Source organism: Tasmannia lanceolata, unplaced genomic scaffold (genome assembly GCF_043159265.1).
Source record: "Tasmannia lanceolata isolate RefF3 unplaced genomic scaffold, GAP_Taslan_0.1 ptg000007l, whole genome shotgun sequence".
Taxonomy (NCBI): domain Eukaryota; kingdom Viridiplantae; phylum Streptophyta; class Magnoliopsida; order Canellales; family Winteraceae; genus Tasmannia; species Tasmannia lanceolata.
The window spans coordinates 26,862,874-26,882,338 of NW_027518684.1; the positions used below are offsets into that span (position 1 = coordinate 26,862,874).

Below are 19,465 nucleotides of genomic sequence, written 5' to 3' on the forward strand. Positions count from 1 at the left end.
TCCATAGATGAGAGGGTTAGGATCATCCTTTGGAAATGACTTTGGGGAACAGCATATAAAATCTCTAGTTAAATGTTGGTAAAAAGGTTTATGACTACTTGCGATTTAAAAACCTTCCCCACCCATTTTCATTTGACTCCAAAGAGGATAGCAAATCGTTGATCAGAATGTAGAAAAATCTTGCATCCTGCAATCCTTACGACTCATAGACAAAACGATTTAGAAAACAAGCAGGTTTCTTTTTATCTTGCCTTTGGTAGGTAAAAGAAGCAAGATTTGGATCAATGAAAGAGCACAATTTTATCCGGAACCACAGAAGACATCCAAAGGGGAGGTTGTTCCCTGCTCTGATACCATGAAGGAAGAGAAGAGTGGCAAAGAAGAAAGTTCAGATTGTGGGAGTGACTTGTGGGAATGACAGTCTTATTTTGTACGTTCATGAGACCTTTTTTTCGGAAATAGAGTGGTTGAGAATACCGTTTTCACACTATTTTCATTCAGGGCATTTTCACTCATTGTTTTATCTATTTGGTGTATTGGATAAGGAAGAGATATTTGGACTCATGGAACCGGAATTAAAAGATGAGGTTGAAGGATTCGACCACCATTGCAGGCTTATTAATTTTAGAAGGTGGAGCAGCAATTGCCATTTTCATTGGCTCAGATAGTAATGGAAACCCAGTTTGGTATCTCGATTCATATGCAGAGCTCACATAACTGATGAGAGCACAATGAGATTTCCAATAAGAATCAATGGAGAATCCAATTCCTTCACTTTGAACAAGAAACCCAGCTTTTCCGTGCTAGCATAAAGAATGGCAGCAGAGAAAACCAGAAAAAAGAATCAGGAAACAGAAGCCAACACGGTGGCCCCACAAATGAAGAAAGGAAAGTGAGGAGTGCCATTATTAAAAATTGCCAGGGTCTTAATTTATGTTAGGATTTTTGGCCCGGCTGTTTACGGGTGCAACTTGGGTCGGGCAGGTCGGGTTTTCCAAAAGCCTACACTACTCGAGAATTATCTCGAATCGGGTCGGGTCTGATTTTCTTTTTACAGGAAAACCCGAGATTCGTAGACCCGACCCTACCCAAGATGGTTTCTCGAGTCGGGTCAGGTTTTTTTTTTTTTTTTTTTTTTTTTTTTTTTTTTTTTTGTCGGATTTGACTAATTTTAAAGATTATAAAAAAAGAAAAAACAAATCTTCACACCAAATACTATCCACTCTTTTGATATGTGGCGGAAACTTCTTGTCTTTTACCGTTCAAAGGGCTGCCAAAAGGTTATTTACAGTTCTCTAGAAGCTTTGACAATGCCAATTAAATACAAAACGACAATAAGCATTCATGACATATCAACGTAGTGGAGTGCTAAAATCATTTCCCTAAAAACAATTGTATGGGAAACTAATTTTCTATGTTATTCATGAGATATTTAAGAAAGTCACAGTAGTTCACCCATATGAGTCAGTCGGGTTTCATGTTTTTTTGAGAACCCTGTCCTTAGGGGTGTTCGTTATTCGGTTAAAACCGAATAACCGAACCGAACCGAATTGGTTCGGTCGGTTCGGTTTCGGTTTTTTTTTTGGCAATTCGGTTATTCGGTTTCGGTTTCGGTTATCTCCAAAAAAAATTCGGTTAACCGAAATAATGATAAAAAACCATTATTTTTTCAAAAAAAGTGTGATATGGGCACTCCAAAGGATGATCAAAACCCTCCATTTGATTGATCACAACTTAATTAGGTTGTGCTAAAAAAATCATTTCAATTGGATGATCCTAGCCCTCCGATCGAAACAAAGATTTAGCCTTTTTCCCTCTTTTTCTCCCACTATTCGGTTATTCGGTTTATTCGGTTATAACCGAATAACCGAATTTTTAATCGGTTCGGTTTCGGTTTGGTTTTTAAAAATTTCGGTTCGGTTTTGGTTACCAAAATTTGATAACCGAAATTATTGCGGCTATCAAATTTCGGTTATTTCGGTTCGGTTATAACCGAATAACCACCCCTATCTGTCCTCCCCAAGATTGGTTCAATTTAAAACCCAACACTACCCCATACCCATGATTTCTTAACCCTACCCATGTTATGTTCGGGTTGGGTCGATGCAGGTCGGGTAAAACCCGACCCAAGTTGCTACCCTAGGGCTATATGCCCGTCTGAATGTCTCATTGTGTGAGTTGAAATGGTCAGGGGATTCACACTGAGCAAGAAAAATAGCATCCTTATTTGCTTCTACCAGGGGGCCCACTAGCACTAGTTAGTTACTCTCCTGTTCATGTTGAGATAGAGAGAGTAGTGCAATTATCAAAACATAGTAGTGCGGATATTAGTAGCCTTTTTTAAATGTAGTTCATTGTCAAGAGGGGTTCTAGTTGGGCACTATCTTTTAGCTCTTGTTCCTCATTTTTGATTCTCCACCCTACATATTTCTCTCAACATGAACTTTTACCACACCTTGCTAGTAGTGTCTCATCTGTCTTCTCTCTTTGAGCCTTTAGGAAGAGGAATCATCAGGTCTGAAAAATACACAGATTATTCGATGTATAGACAATTACCCAACAAACCATTGCACAAAGTGGACAAAATTGATCAACTGATTATCAATAATCCACCATTCGTTCCCTAGCAGATCTTAGAAGAAACTGCTTTGAGGTTTGGCCTCGAGATGATCAATACTATCTTGGGATTGTATCGAAAATTAATAGTCCTGATCGAAAAGCTGAGGTGACGGAACATAAAATGAAAACAAAATAACTTTATTTGCATCAAGTTTGGGTTCCTGAGTAAAATGTTTTCAATTGATATGTTGTTGGCTACTCATGTGGGCCCAAAGGCCCAACAAAGAAGCCAGTGATAATTAATGGAGCTGTTTCACTAAAGGGAAGTTTTAAGAACTAATTGCTAATTCAAAAAATGCATGCCAAAATGTGTGTCGTCATCATTTGTAAAAGAGACAATATCTGATAATCAAACAAGGAAAAAACCTCCAAAGAAGGATTTAGAGCATACAACTCAAAAAAACAAAGTGCTGATTAGATCACAGAAAGAACATGACAGTATTAAATTACTCTTGTAATCAATTGGGACCGCCGATAAGGTGCTCAAAGGCAGCTTCCCATTCTTTCTTTGTAGACTCAGAGACCATTTCTTCACCAATAAATGGGGTCCATGATCCTTCAGCAGGATTAGTGAGAGTCCATGTGACTGTCTCAGGAGTGTCATCATAATTGAACTTCATAGCCTTCTTCACATTAGGACGAGAAACACCTTCCTTATGATGTCGAGAGCTTCTAGAAGACTGAAAATGAACATTAGCATATAGGTAAGGTTAGCAATGAAATACTGGTTTCTAATAGATCTTCAACTTGCCAGGAAGTAAATTCTAGAATTCACAACCAAGGTTTTGAATTTCGGCTAAATTTTGGATTTTGTTGAGGAACGAAACCAAAATGTTCAGAAACAGAAATTGCCGAAATTTACCAAATTTAGGAAATTTAGGTGAAATTTTTGATAAAATATTAATTTTTTATTTCTTTACATAATTTCAGCCGAAATTACTGAAATTTTGGCATAAATTTCAGCCCAAAAAACTGATATTTCGAACGCCATTACCGAATTTCGACCGAAATTTCGGGATATCGGCTAAAATTTAGGTTTCGGTGAGGAGCGAAATTACTCCCGAAACCAAAATTTAAAACCAAGCTCACAGTGTGGCTATCCACAGATTCAGGCCTGAGTCTTTGGACAACACTTATTTTCAGAAAATCCAAAGCCTCTTTCTTTGATCGGAATCTTTGATGAGAAACAGAATCATAGTAATGCTACAAAACCAAATAAAATTTCTCATACTTATTAGCTACAACATACCAATTTCATGAAACAATTTTTCTAGGAAAAGAATAGAAAATTAACACGAAACCTTAAAAGCCACTTAATCAATACCAAATGCAACTAATGACATTGGTAATATATAAAAACAAGAAAAAATATTATAGTATCTGATCATTCTTTATATTCATTCCATGTACCAAACTTAGCATTATAGGATCTTATATCTATTGTATTATTGTAGCATAGTAGTTAGATTCAATGACAATAATGATCTAGTATTCAAGTTGGCCTAAATTCGTTTACATCTTTGCATAGAAATTTATAAACTTTCGCATTGCAAGTTTCCTATTTTAACTGAACTAAAAAAAGTAAATAAATTTCCTAAGAAATCTCCAAATTTCCATCCACTCTAAATTACCAGAATACCTCAATTTCCTAAAGTTCCTAAAAATACTCAAAATCCCTAAATTTTCTTAACTTTCTTAAAATTTCTAAAATTCCTGGAAACTCTCAAAAGTCCTAAAATTTATAAACTTGCGTAAAACATAGCAAACCTGGACGACCAACCTAAATAAATTTCATTCAAAACAAAAATAAAAAAATAGTAAAAAAGAAACTCTTGAAACATTGTGATCAATGAGCGTCGTTGATTTGGTTGCCATTCTGATCTAAGGATAATCTGGGGTGATCGGCCTATGGATACAATGATCGGGCAATATCTCGGGGTTGATCGATGATCCATGTTATCTGACACTCTATCCGATGGATTGGTGCCGAATTGATCTAATATCGTCTTTGAAGCTTTTTCAGCCTTTGATAAATCTAGATCATTAGGCCTTTGGAGGGCTAGATGATCTACATCACTATCCCAAGAGACTCTCAGAGATGTCTATTGGCTAATAATTGCATGTCTGGTGATGTGTCACCCTTGTCTCCTCAATATGATATCCAAGCCATCCACAACAAAAGTGGAACTTTTTGCTTGGATTTCTTGGGAATGATGCTCTTCCTCTCCCTATATATATACCAGTAATCCTGGACAATGCTATCCATGGGTCTAAAATGGTGGACCCCACCCATCAAAATATAAGTTTCAAAATAGTAGGTCCACCTAATAATTAAAGGTTGGGATCATCCAATTGTCCGTTTTTCCACAAATGAGCACCACAAATCAAAAGGTTTGGATCATTGAACGATCCTCTTATATATATATATATATATATATATATATATATATATATATATATATAGAGTAAAGTGTTTCGAGCTCGAGCTCAGATAGCTTATCTGGGCTGGAGCGTCAAAAGGTAATGTGGGCCCACATTTTTGGGGTGATCCAAAGCATTCATTTGAAAGGCCTTTAGATGGATAGGGTGCCTACAAAAAATCAGGTCCATAGGCTCATCCTCACCCATCCAAAAGGGAGGAAAACATGGACATATACTGTTTCTCCACAGATCTGCCCACTTTTCCCCTCAACAAATGGAAGAGTTAGGAATTCTATGGACCTGATTTTTTGTAGGCACCCTATCCATGTAAGGGCCTTTGAAATAAATGCTTTGGATCAGCCCAAAAAATGTGGCCCACATGAGATTTTAAGCTCAAGCTTAGATAAGCTTATCTGAGCTTGCGGGCAGAAACACTTTCCTCTCTCTCTCTCTCTCTCTCTCTATATATATATATATATATATATATATATATATATATATATATATATATATATATTCCGAGCCACTGTCATGCTCGGAATCCGACCATGACACTGGCTAAGATCGGAAAACCACACAACTTGAGTTTATGTTAACGCTTGTGTTATTTCAAACTTAGTTGCCTAAGATCGGAATATAAAGTAATAATTCATGCTACAATTACTAACGTCCCAAATGTCAGGTCTTTGGAATGCTAAAGAATAACAGAAGTATCTTAGGCCTTGTTAGGATTGTAGGAATTTTATGAAAAAAGTTTAGAAAGGAAAAACATTTCTAAAAGTTACTTGTTTTTTACACACCAAAAAATATAACTTGAACCAACCATATTAACCTTTTACCTAGAGGGACGTTCAATTTTTTATAATAGTCCTCTAAATTAACCACAACCATATTATTTCCCCACATACATTTGGAAAGAAATTTTTCCCAAGAAAAAGTTTTCCATCATAAAGGTTTTTCTTACAATCAAAACAAGGCCTAAAGAATATAAAGCACAAACTTTCCAATGTCAGGTCTTGGGAATGCTAAAGAATAATAGAAGCAACTTAAATAATATAAAAGATCACTAAAAGAACATAAGAATCAAATCCTAGCAATAGCAAGACAAACATCATGTAGATAAAATAGAGAAACTAATCACATCAAAGTCTCCATTTCCAGAGTTCCTAATTACTAGAAAAAAAATGCAAAAAGAGCTGTAGAGGAAAAAAAGGAATTCGAGGATCAAATACCCTGTCTTCTGTTCCCGCCATCACGCCGGAATTTTCAACCTTCACTTTCGTATGCCATCCCGCTGGCAAGCAATTCGGCGCCGTATTCCGGCATCTCATAGCCGGGGTCACCGAAGACCCTACACTTCCCTCGCCGGAACTCGTACAACACACCGGAGATCGTACACCTACCTTACCAGAGGAATCCTGCTTCTCAAAATTTGTATTATCCTTCGCAATTGGATCATTTGCTGGAGGAGGCATGAGCACGTTCTCAGAATCCTCCACCGGCGCATCAAATTCCGGTAAGGGGTTCGTCGGAATGTAACGTGCGTCTGATTGGAGAGAAAGGTCACCTGAGGAAGCTGTTGAGTGGGAGTCCATCTTAGATAGAGTTTGGTAGTATGTTTCAGAGGCCGAAATAGGTTGTGAGTTAGTTGAGCAAGATGCCCGTTTTTATAGTAGGAAAAAGGGGTGGCTAACTCTAAAATGCTCCGATGGGTGAGGTGTACGGAACTAGCAAGCAAGAGCAATTTCTCTCTACTTACTTTCTTATTCAGGTTGATGGAAGGGGCGCTTTCGGCGTACGATAGTATAATGGTGAAATTAAATGAATAGTATATATTCGGTAAGTAAATCTAGAGAGATTTCTATTGTTAATAGATGAAGTGTATAGAGACGTTATATTTGAAGGGACAAAATCTAAGAAGATACAAGCGTGGCGTTGGCGGATAATCTCACTCCACCGCATGCATACATTTTTGGGGATTTTTTGTTACCTATTTTGGTAAAGGAGCCACAACGCTCTTATCCTTGCTGGGCCCATATTCAACAGCCCTCTTAAATTTCTTGACAGTTATATGTATAATTTATTAAAACTATATGAATAGTAAAGCTGCAAAATAAATGAATAGTAAAGATTTTGAACAATAACAGAAGGATTAATATTATTTTATTAATAATAATATTTCATATTATTTTCGTCGGTAAATATTGTTTTATTCTTTATTTCATATGTTTTTTCGTCGATGAAGCTGAACTATTTATTCGGTGAATTAATAAAAGTGGTTGCGGAGGTGATATGTTTATTTAGTGGATTAATGAAAGTGGGTGTGGAGTTTTAGCAATGGGTCCCACTGGCGGTGGGTCTCGCTATTGGGGGATCCTGTAAGTGGGTCCCACTATGAATAGTAAATATAAATAGTAATTGGTGGGTCCCACTATGAATAGTAATTTTTGAATATTAAACTTGAATAATGTTATTTAATAGTATCTCACACACACATTCTTTTCTGTCATCATCTGAGATGATGACTTAGTGGTAGAAAACCGTTCAATCCAAGTAGCGTCTTGGGTTCGAATCGTGTTTGGCCTATTATGTCAGATTATCTCATGCCCTAAGTAATTTGGGGGAACATGAGCAAAAGCTGATGAATACCCCACCTACGAGACTTTAAACTTTTGAATAATTGTTATCTTTTTACCCCTTACTCTTTTACTCTATTTGCTGCTATTTTTACCTTTGGTGGTGCCGGATATTATATTCTACCCCATTTAAAAGGAATTTCATCTTCGAAATTCGACTCTGTAAATTCTCCTGAAAAAGACTATGATTTTCAACGAGAATGTACCTTCAAATAGAGTAAAGAGTAAAGGGTAAAGGGTAAAAGGATGACAATTATTCAAATATTTAAAGCCTCATAGGTGAGTATTTATCGGCCTCTGCTTATGTTCCCCGAATTACTCACGGCATGAGATCATCTGACATAATGTGGCTAGCACGATTCGAACCTAAGATGCTACTTGGATTGAACCGCTTCCTATCGCTAGGCCACCACCTCTGATGATGACAGAAGAGAATGCGCACATATATAACAAACTATTCAAAAACACTATTAAAGTTTACTATTTAAAAATTACTATTCATAGTGGGACCCACCAATTACTATTCATATTTACTATTCACAGTGGGACCCACTAGCGGGACCCACCAATAACGGAACCCACCGCTAAAACTCCACACCCACTTTCATTTTTTTTGAAAATAAATAGATCACCTCCATAACCACTTTCATTAATTCACTGAATAAGTAGTTCAGCTTCATCGACGAAAAAAAAAATTAAATAAAGAATAAAATAATATTTACCGATAAAAATAATATAAAATAATAATAATAATAAAATAATATTAATCGTTCTGTTGTTACTGTTGAAAACCTTTACTATTCATTTATTTTGCACATTTACAACTCATATGTTTTTAATAAAATATAAATATAACTGCAAAGGAATTTAAGAGGGTTGAATATGGTTGACGAAAGTTGCCTGTCACTATTCATAGTTACTATTAACTCAAGTTTTCCTATAAATAGAGGAAGAGAAGAAGAAAAATAGAAAGGAAAAGAGAGAAAGAGAAAGAGAGAAAGGAAAAGAGAGAGCGAGATAGAGAGAGAAAGAGAGAGGGCGAGAGTGAAAATGTGGTAGATTTGGTGAAGGAGGCCCACTTTTCCGCCTCATTTTTTTTCGATTCGCAAATCATCAAGGCAGGTGATAGCTAGACTTGAGTTGTATCTTTTCTCAATAATAGTGATAGAGATATGATTATATGCTATTTATTTCAAATATTTCTTACTTATTTTTAATTCAAAATATTCATTGTTAAATATTAAATCATGCTTGTCTTTTATTTTGAAAATAAAGTGAACATTTAGATTTTATGAGAAATAAAAAGAAATGCAAGAGATGATGGGAAAGGGGATGAGAAGCCATAAAGCTATCCCGACACGATACGGGAGTATGCGCAACCCCTATTGATACTGGAATCCTACGGAGACCATGAGTCCTTAGGCGGTAGGATCTGCCGTGAACAAATCCTGGCGGAACCGGCCGTGAGGTCAAGCCAACAAGCTAATGGGAGTCAGAGGGGGTTGGGGTAATTAAGATGTTTAAGGCAACTTCGAAAACAGAATATTGGAATTCAAACGGTGTTGGTTTTTATTACTTGGTTCCACTTTTCTAAACTTTTGGACTTCAAACGATATTGGTTTTCATATACTGGTTGCAAATTCCTATAAAAATATTATTAATATTATTTTTGTCTCATATTCCTTGTGGTGTGCCATAATTCATGGGCTCTTCAATGGAAATGCCTACTTCATTCCTTGGAGCATGGACTTCATGGGATTTTAGATAGGAGATGTGGTATTGAATATCAAGCATCAACAAGAATACTACGGAGAACATTGCTCTTATGGAGTTCGTTCTTGTCAATTATTCGGAATTTTCGTTCTTTCCATACGTGGAAAGTGGAGGAGGAGAAAGCTATCTTTATGACATTTCTATCGGTCCTTTTCAGATGAAGCTAGAAATAATCCACGTATGAGTCCCAATCAGCAACGATCCTTTTGTGTTGAGTCTACCTTGGATTGCTTGCCAAGCCATAAAGGTATGTCGAGTAATGTTGTCCTTGAACCATATACGGGGGTACCATTCAGATTGATGATGTTTAATGTAAAGGGAATTCCAAGCTGTTACTGGGGAATAATTTCCATTAGGTGTTGCTTTCCAAACAGCTGAATCCTTTGAACTAGAGATGAAGATTCCATCTTTGAGCAAGCTGATACTAGGGAATAATTTCTATTAGGTGTATCTTTCCAAACCGCTGAATCTTTTGAACTAGAGATGAAGGTTGCATCTTTGAGCTTGTCTTTGTTCTTTAATAGCATGCATCGAGGGCCTCATGACAGATCCATATCCCATGTTCCATGTTTGTTGAGACTAATGGTATGAGCAACTTTTGGAAAGCTGATGTCATGTGTGCTGCGACCTTTGAGTTGTTCGCATAAACTGCCATGAGGGTGCTAAGGGTCATTACAAAAGTTGGTATTACTGCCATCTCCGATAAGAATGTGAACACAAGGCTTAGCAAGTCTCAACTTTGAGAATGCTACGCCATTCCCAATACGATGATGAGGTGATCTTCAGATCCCATAGGGATTTGCCTTTTATATATTTGGCTTTCACGCAATCACAATAGATAGAGAGTCTTCCATTAATAAAAGATCAGACATGGCAAGTAAGTGGGGCTGCTCTATTCGAGTCAAGAATACTTTGGAGACCAAATCCTCTTCTTTAGGTTGGCAATGACCTCCCAACTGATTGGATGATTCATTCTTCAAGATTTTGGGCTCAGAACAAAGGAAATCAATAGTTTCAAAACTCCCCCGCATCAGCATGGACTCCCTTTTCCCTTAGCTGCGTTCTTGTCTGAGTCTGCGTTTTGTCCATGTCTTGCCGTACAAAGTCAATTAAAATTCCATTGACTCTCCCGAGTTATGACCACATCAACCGAGTACTCAGCCGCATCAGCTGAGTACTCGACCACATTGTGTCGAGTCAACTAGGATTATCTTTGGCCTCATTTTGACCCGCATTCGTGTTTTGAAACACTTTTGCCACTTGGATTTCATTTATTCCATTAGTTTCTGTCTCTTTGTCTTTCATTCCATTTATTTTTCTTGTTATTGCATTGTGAAGTGGGCAACCAAGGAGATGCGAGACAAATAATGGCATCTATGCATTTGCTTTTGGTCTTCTTCAGAGAGAGGGTTTACCAGTTGCTTCAATTGCCACTGTTTCATCCGATTTTAAACAAATTGAATGGGTTGGTGGTAGCTTGTGGAAATATCATTTCATGATATATATATATATATATATATATATATATATATATATATATATATATATATATTATGGCATTTTTTCTGAAAAAATGATTCCTCTTGAATGGGGTTATTTAAAATTTTAAACCTTGAAAATCGACTATTTATGGTGATTTTATGATGCTACGTAGAATATGTGGATTCTAGGTGGATAACTTGATACTAATAGTAAGGGTGCAACTCGGGTCCGGTTGGGTCCAACCCAATCCGACCTGAGGAACCCTTTTTTCCAACCAAACCCAACCTGACCCAATTTCCCACCCAACGAGTTTCAACCCGAGGAACCCTTTTGTTTTTTTTCCCACCGAACCCGAACTAGGGGTGCAACTTGGGTTGATTTTTTTGGGAATTCGGATTGAGCTTTTACCTTAAAATTGGGTCGGGTTTGGGTTGATTCCAATTCATTTTTAACCAAAAGTTCAACCCGATCCAACCCAAGTTGCGCCCCTATCTCGAACCTGACCCAAGTTCAGCCTGACCCAACCTGAGTTTTTAAGCTTACAAAATAAAAATTCATAAAAATTGTCTGGTTTTACTCGGGTTGGGTTGCCCAAACCCTCAACCTGAACCTGACCCAAACATAACCTGGGTCGGGAAAACTCGGCCCGACCCGACCCGAATTCATCCCGACCCGACTTTTTTCGGGTTGACCCGACCCTAGTTGCACCCCTAACTAATAGGTGGTAGATCTAGTAAAGTGTTTGTGTTGCTTTACTGTATTTTGCTTTTCTTACATTCTTCTTGTTTTTATTTTGTAATAGTTATGTCTTTAAATTTGTCATTTTATTTATTTGTTATTCTAATTTTTCTTTGTAATTTTTACACCTTCAAGTTTGTTATTTATTTTATGCGGGTTGTTCTGGTCTGTCCATTCCATTTTCTATTCTTTTTTTGTAGGGAAGATTTTATGCCCTCAAATTTGTTGTTTATTTTATTCAGGTTGTTCTAGTCTGTTCATTTCATTTTCTGATAATTTTTGTAGGAAACATGCATGTCATTACGGCTTATTTGGTTGGACTACCAACCCCAATTGAATTTGGGTTTCAAACTTACTGAAACACTCTCTTAATGTAGATGTTTCTTGGAATATGTGGGTTCTAGATGGGCAATAAATTGACAGTGACGGATGTTAGATTTAGTAAGATATTTATGTTGTTCCTAATTTAGGTTTTGGAGTACTCTTCTATTAATCTTTTAATGCTTTCAATAATGTTTGTGTTCTTCTCAGAAAAGAATACAAGAATCGGCAAAACACAAAATTGTCCCACCATACTGTAAGAAAAATGATATTCGTAGTGGAACAGAATTGACCAAACCGTCAATGCACCTAGACCATCATCCCATAGGCGCTCGTGGTGATTAGTTTCCTAGGCCATTTTATGCACTTGGGCTACTTGATTTGATAGTTCGATTAGGATGGGCAGTCTCTTCTTTATTGCTTGCAATGTCATGTGTATGGATTGCGATTAGAGAATGTGCCACAATACCTTTGAATGATAAGAAGAAACAAGTTGCTTTTGCGTAAATGGTTGTGGGTATTTGGCGAGAAGCATAATTTTTGAAGGAAGTTTATAAAAGGAAAATATGGCGTTAGCAAAGGAGGATGGGACATTGTTAGATTAAGTAGTTGTCGAGAGTTGCGGGTGTGGAAATATGTTTTTCCTATTTTTGACCATTTTGCTCAAAGGTTTAGGTATAGGGTTGGGTATAGGAATAGGCTAGGGTTTTGGAGTGACGTTTGGTTACATGAGGGTCCTTTGTCCTTTGCTTATCTGAGCCTCTCTGGCATTGCTAGAAATAAGTAGAGCAGCGTATTTGATTGTTACAAAAGAGTGAGGGTAGAGTAGTTTGGTAAGCGGTTTTCTATAGAATTCTTAAGTAGTCCAAAAGTGATTGTTTCATAAATCTTGTCTTCTGAGGAATTTCTTTTGAGTCATAAATTGATTGTTGCTCAAGTTCAGTTTGACCCTGATCCTAGGTCGGCTTTCACTGTTAGATCTTTCTACAACTTTCTTGGTTTTCCTAAGGCCATTTCCTTCCTGTGATATAAAGTTTGGAGGTTGCCCATTCCTTCTTGTATAAGCTTTTTGTTGGACGGAAATGCTAAAAAAAATCAACATGTTGGATATGTTGGGTGAATGAGGAATCCAGGCGTAGCGAAAGAGGCCATGGAACTACGAAAACAAAAGTTTCCCTCGTTCTTTAACCCAGAATACCTAGATTACTAGATTGGTGATGTAAATAAAATCCAAGTGATCATGAAAACAATACCGATTTGGTTAATCCGAGCGGTAACCTCTCCCCGCTCGGCTTTTGCCTTTCTCAAACGCCTCGAAAGTTGGAGTGACGGCACCCTTTGATCGTATGGACAAGGGAGGACATGTGAAGAACACTTCGTCTACCTTGGCTCTAAGCCAATGAGGAAATCTATGAAGAACTTGAAGAACATGGATAAGGAATAAGAGAGTTTCTTGAAAAACATTTTGGAGAGATGGGAAAGTGTGTAAAAACGTGTAAGCTCATTTTCTCCTCCCATCTCTCTAATATATACATATATGTATCTATTTATAGGTATATATGTATTTATGTATATGTGTGGAAAGTGTGTGGTCATCCAGGAATACTTGGACGTCCAACCTTTCCATAAACTTCTCTTTCTACTTTTGTAAAAATGTTCTATTTGCTATACAATTTGTTTCCAAAGTGAACTCTTAAAATTAGAAACTCTCTTATCTGGCACCACATAATTCTCCATATCTTAGAAATCCCATTTTTCCTCAATTAATCAAATTTATTAATCAATAAATATACATCGTATATGATGCAGCACCATGAAGAAAAACAGACGAAAGGGGAGAGAAACAGACGAAAGGGGATAGAATTAGAAGAATATGGGAAGAAGAGACGAAAATAACCTGAAGAAGAGACGAAATTAGGGAGATGTAGAAGAAGAATAGGAGAAGAGAAGTAGAAGAAGAGAGGGAAGAATAGAGATCTGAGGGAGAAGCTCTCAATCAATTGTACTAATCATCAAAGTTAACAATAAAGTTGTAAAGAGGCCTATATATAAGCAAATAAACAACCTAAAAGATAGAAACCTACTAAAATAAGAATTCCTAAGAATAACATGAAAAATAAAATCCTAGAAACTAATAAAATGAAAATAAAAATACTAGAAACTAAAGAATGCGGAAATAAATCCTAATATCTGTATCATTCTCCCTCGCTTGAAAAGAACTAGCCCTCGAGTTCTAATCCGCCTGGATCAAATACGTAGACGAGCAACTCGAGCAATAGTAGTAGTAATACATCAAACTCTGTCAAGTATAATACGCGTGAAAACCGTGGGAAGCGTCTGAAATGCCGATTGAATGAGAGTGAAGAAATCGCCCATGTAGAATCGTAATAACACAACCCACGCTGAAGAAGCAAACTGGCCGGAAAGATAGCAACGTACTCCTCCTAGATCGGTGGGATCGGTATAACAGATATGGAAAGTACCAATCCATGACTAGTCTCAATAAGGTCATCATCCACTCGTATTACATCTGGCGCAATGGAATCAACAATAAAGTCATCTGCTAGAATCGTATCTGGCATAGTAATATCAGGCGGGCAATCCTCTTGGTCAATCTGTGTAACAAGCACCTCTGTGTCAGCACAAATCTCGACAATTTGCTCAATCGGCTCAAAAATAGGGCAATCCTCCATAATATACTCTCGATCATCTGTCTCAGGTAATGACTCAAAAGTCATGTCACTCTGCTCTTACTCAGGATGATGCTCAATCGACTCAGTCAGTGGAGCAGCCTCACATGGCTCGGTCTCAATATCTGCCTCAGAAGAGTGAAGCTCACTTTCTAAATGACCGGCAATCATGCAGTAGAAATCTCAGAAGCATCATGCCCAACGATGTCAATATCAACAATCAACCGAGTCTCTAACTCTGGATCGTTCATCTCATAGTCTGAATCTGATGGAATCAATGGCTCAACTTCAATGATCTCATCAATACTAGCATATGGACCCGTAAGAATATCAGCAATGAGTAAGATGGATGAAGTAGTGGAGCGGCTCTGCAAACCTGACTTACGCATGCGACACTCTAAATTCTCAGCTTCAATTTTAGCTTCGCGTGCACTACGGGCTGCTGCTTCTTGTTCATGACGAGCAGCAGCTTCTCGTCGAGCAACTGCTTCACGCATCAATTGATTTTCATACAGATATGCCCTTATTGCATAAAAACCCATAAACTCATCGCGAACATCCTCCCATCGACGATATAGAGAACTGCGATGACGGTCCGTGATTCGATTTATCCATAACCTCTGGGCTTGTCGTCGTACAGTTTCGCTGGCTCGGTAGATGTTAGCTCGGTGATCATAGCCGTAGTACGCATGATTTGCATCTAGAGCATTGATCCACCTTACACAAAGTCTCATAATAACTATAGGGAGTGCGGTCTTGGAAATATTGATCGTCGTACCCGTCAAAATATGGAACATAGGGCAGAGCCATTGTGATTGGCGTCGAAAATTGAAATCAACTGTGTGATCTATCTGGCATTTTAAAAGAAGCACACCGTCTGTCGCGGATCTGAAAACGGATGAGTGAAAGCTGATGACTGGAAGAAGGGGTGCGATCAATGGCTGAGATGGCTCCTGAAACTGTGCTGAAGCTCATTGTCTGGTGCTGAAACTGATATGGGTGTGCTCTACTAATCAAACACATCAATTTTCGTGTTGAAGTTGCGGGCCAATTCCGAGTGAAAATAGCTCGAAAACGAGAGAGAAAGTAGGGAGAGAAAATGTGATGGGTAGAGAGAGAAAGTAAAGAGAAGGAGAGAGAAAATAGAGAGAAGGAATTTCTCTTTCCTTTTCTTTTTTTCTGATTTTTTTTTAAATTTTTTTGGGGGGATGCCTGAAGGTAAAAGAGGGGGTGGAACTAGCTTGACTTTAATTGAAGGGGGTGCTCACAGGAAGAATGGGGTGTGTGTGAAAAGACACCTCTTTTTTTTTCTGGTCACATGAAAAAAAAGTGGAGGGGTGCCCACAGAAAATTTGGGGGGGGGTGAAAATTACCTTGTATATAGAAGGGAATGAATAACTTAACGGGGGGTGTCCAAGTAATAAGATGGGGCAAGTTGAAAAATTACCTCTCTCTATTTTTGTTTGTTTGCTTGCTTCGACTTCACTCACGTGACCGAGAAGTCACATGCATGGTTTTAAATTTCGGCCGGAATCCGAAATTTCGGATTTCGGTGTAGACCGAAACTGAATTTTGCCGAAATTCCGAATTTCGGCCTTTTCGGAATTTCGGTCTGAAATTTCGAGAAATTGTATTTTTTTTAAAAAAAATGTCACAAAATTTAGTTTGAAATTTTGAAATGAATTAAATATTCTTTTTTAATTAGTACCAAATTTCGATCGAAATTTTGATTTTTGAAAGGTCCGAAACTGGTACTAAAACCGGAATTTTAAACCATGGTCACATGAGCCACTACTAAAAAGGAACAAAAGGAGGGGTATTTGGCAAGTTACTTTTGAGACAAGCAATTTAGTATTCACAAAAGTTGATGTGACATGTAACTTTATTTCTAAAAAGCAATCTCCTATAAAAGTAACTTTCTTTGACTTTATCCCTTTTTTTTCCACAAAAGCTACATAAAACTTGTCTCCTATTGCCTATTATTATACGGAATTACCTACTTGCCCTTTCCTTTACTACCCAGTTAACTCTTGCCTCAAATTATAAGGTATTACCTGTGTTTGTTCTTTCTTTAGAACCATGAAAAAGGAAACTTCATTGTCTCTTTGTCCCGCATGGCAGAGGGAAAATAGAAGGTTATGAAAATAGGAAACTCTTGGCCTGGAGTTGTATCAGAGATGACGGTGATGTGTAAGTCCTTCCTCCAATTTACATTTAATGGGCTGGGCCCTACGAGGGATGGACACTAATTATCCCTAGGCCCACCCGGCGGTTTACCTTCCAATCAATCAGTAGGGCCCACAATTGCATTTGCAAAGCCTTTTGAAAAACAAACAATTGTTTTTGAAATCCATTTGATAATCACTTTATCAAATTGTTTGGCGAGACATTTTTAAAAGGCTTAGGGTGTGTTTGGCGTACCGTTATTGCGTTTGAAACGCCGTTTTGCAAAACGGCGTTTTGGTTCAAAACGGCGTTTTGGTGTTTGGTTGGCCAGATCAAAACGGCGTTTTAAACGGCAAACGGAGGTATTGTGTGTTTGGTTGCAAATGCCCCAAATCGGAGTTTTAGTGGTTAAATGACCAAAAAGGGCATTGTTTGGTTGGCCTCAATGTAACTCAATTATTCTCTCATTAGGCTCAATATTAGAAGGTCATTAGGATCTCATTCAACACAATTAAAATTAAAAATCATTGCCATAAATAGTTATACTATTGTTCCAAAAAACAAAATTTAAAAAGTGGCACAATGAGTAATTTATATAGAACATAATTCATCACGAATGCGATCCCGAACTGAACCCATGAAAGCATCATCATGTGCATAGTCAAATGTATCGTTATGATCCATAGCATGATCATAACCCAAACCAACATTAACAGTAGGCATATATGTATCATCATGGTCAGCTCTATCGAACTCCTCATCACGACTTGCATGCTTTCTGATGTAGTTGTGTAGTGACATTGATGCTACAATTAGTTGTATCTGAGTTTTTAAATCGAATTTAGGCATTCTGGATAGCAAGGCCCATCTATTTTTCCATACACCAAATGTGCGCTCTATAATGTTCCTAAGAGAGGCGTGTGCTTGATTAAATTGCTCATTTGAACCACTTATTGGTTGAGTACCATGTCGAAAAGCTGGAACATGTGACCTTTCTCCCTTGTACGGGGCCAAGTATCCCTTCATATTGGGGTAGCCGGCATCAACCACATAATATTTATCTACATCAAAATTTGAAAAGAAAGTTATGTAAGATATTATATATTATATTATATTAAATTTATAGTATTATTTGTGTACTTACCTCCCCTTGGGTGAGGAAAATTAAGATCCGGCGTACGCAGTGCCTCTGAAAAAATCCTTGTGTCATGAGCAGCACCTTCCCATCCTGCCCATGTAAAGGTGAAGCACACGTCAAAGTCACAGCATGCCATTGCATTTGTTGAGGTGTAACCTTTCCTTCCTCGATATGGAATTTGCTCTGCTTGAGGCACAATCACTTGAATGTGGGTGCCATCAATAGCTCCAATACAATCTTTGAAGTATGGAAAAATTTTTGCCCTATTTTGGATGTATGCAGGAATAATATCATTGTAATTAGGCTCTGGCTTAATCATATCAGACAAAAATCGCATTGCACAAGTTAAGATTTTATGAAATTGCCGGCTAATTGTCTCTCCAGAATGTTGGAACCGCTCCTGCATATACCTATTAGAAACGCCATGTCCTAATGTCATAAGAAACATTGCCATTATCTCCTCAATAGACATTGCTTTCGTTGGTGTTAACCAATATCTTGTTTTGAATAAATTACACAAGTTCCTAAATACATGTTTCTCCATACGAAGTTGCTCATAGCATCGGTTTGGTGCACCATCTAATAGGTCCATGATAAATTTATGCCCAGTGTATTTACTTGTTCGGCAAGGTGTCTTGCAAAAATACATAGAATAATACCTAATTGCATCTTGCACACCTTCAACAACCATGGCCATCAAATCTTCATCATCATAATCTTCGTCACTGTCAATTGATTCAATTGATGCATCTGACCCATCTCCTGAATCCATATTCCCTGGAAATAAAAAACCAACAACTAGCATATTCAAATCCCGTATGGCACACCAAGGGAAGATGTTACTGGTATGCTCGAGGCCTCTGTAGTGTAAAAACAGTTCAAAATAAATTGTATACGAATGAAAAAGTTATACATTGTCTTGAGCTTGTTCAACTAACATATAAAAACCAACCAGTTCGAAATAAAAGTAACAACCAACAAGTTGCAATACCCAAAAAACTATCAGAAGTTCACAACCATCGATCACAAGATAAAAAATAACGTGACTTGTCAACATCCAAGTAACACAAGTTCACAACCAACAGATAGAAAACTAATCAATGGGCTGGGGATAGTAAATATCGTCATCATCGAATGACGGTTGCAATGGGACTCCCAACTCATAATGTAGCCAACCAATCTTTGTTTTGTCATCTCCCATAGCCACCCACAATGCACGATTCTCTTTCACCTTAAACAATTTGCAAGCGGCATAAAAATTTAGTGACCCCCTCTCATAACCTGGCAACAAGGCTAATTGCCTCACGATTTTAGTCATGTCAGCATCAAACTTCTCCATACGGACAAATGTAGTCGTGCTCCTGCTTTCCACTGCAGTCGCGAGACGCTCTAAGTTTTTGGAAATATGATTTGCAACCGATCTTCTTTTTGCAACCCTTTGTTTTACATTAGGCTCTTTCTTCCTTGCTACTACATCTGGT

General features: G+C 37.6%; 1 protein-coding gene and 1 long non-coding RNA gene across 2 annotated transcripts; both read right to left on the reverse strand.

Annotated features, from left to right (window-relative positions):
- Nucleotides 1-2,926: 2,926 nt before the first annotated feature.
- On the reverse strand, nucleotides 2,927-6,809 carry LOC143881193 (uncharacterized). The gene is made up of 2 exons (XM_077384177.1): nucleotides 6,273-6,809; nucleotides 2,927-3,299 (listed from the first exon to the last, which is right to left on the reverse strand). The coding sequence occupies exons 1-2, from the start codon at nucleotides 6,633-6,635 to the stop codon at nucleotides 3,078-3,080; spliced, it is 585 nt and encodes a 194-aa protein (XP_077240292.1). The 5' UTR covers nucleotides 6,636-6,809; the 3' UTR covers nucleotides 2,927-3,077.
- Nucleotides 6,810-17,679: 10,870 nt separating this feature from the next.
- LOC143881194 (uncharacterized) lies at nucleotides 17,680-18,724 on the reverse strand. Its single transcript, XR_013251904.1, has 3 exons — nucleotides 18,644-18,724; nucleotides 17,991-18,074; nucleotides 17,680-17,907 (listed from the first exon to the last, which is right to left on the reverse strand). It is a non-coding gene; the product is annotated as an uncharacterized LOC143881194 (long non-coding RNA).
- Nucleotides 18,725-19,465: the final 741 nt, after the last annotated feature.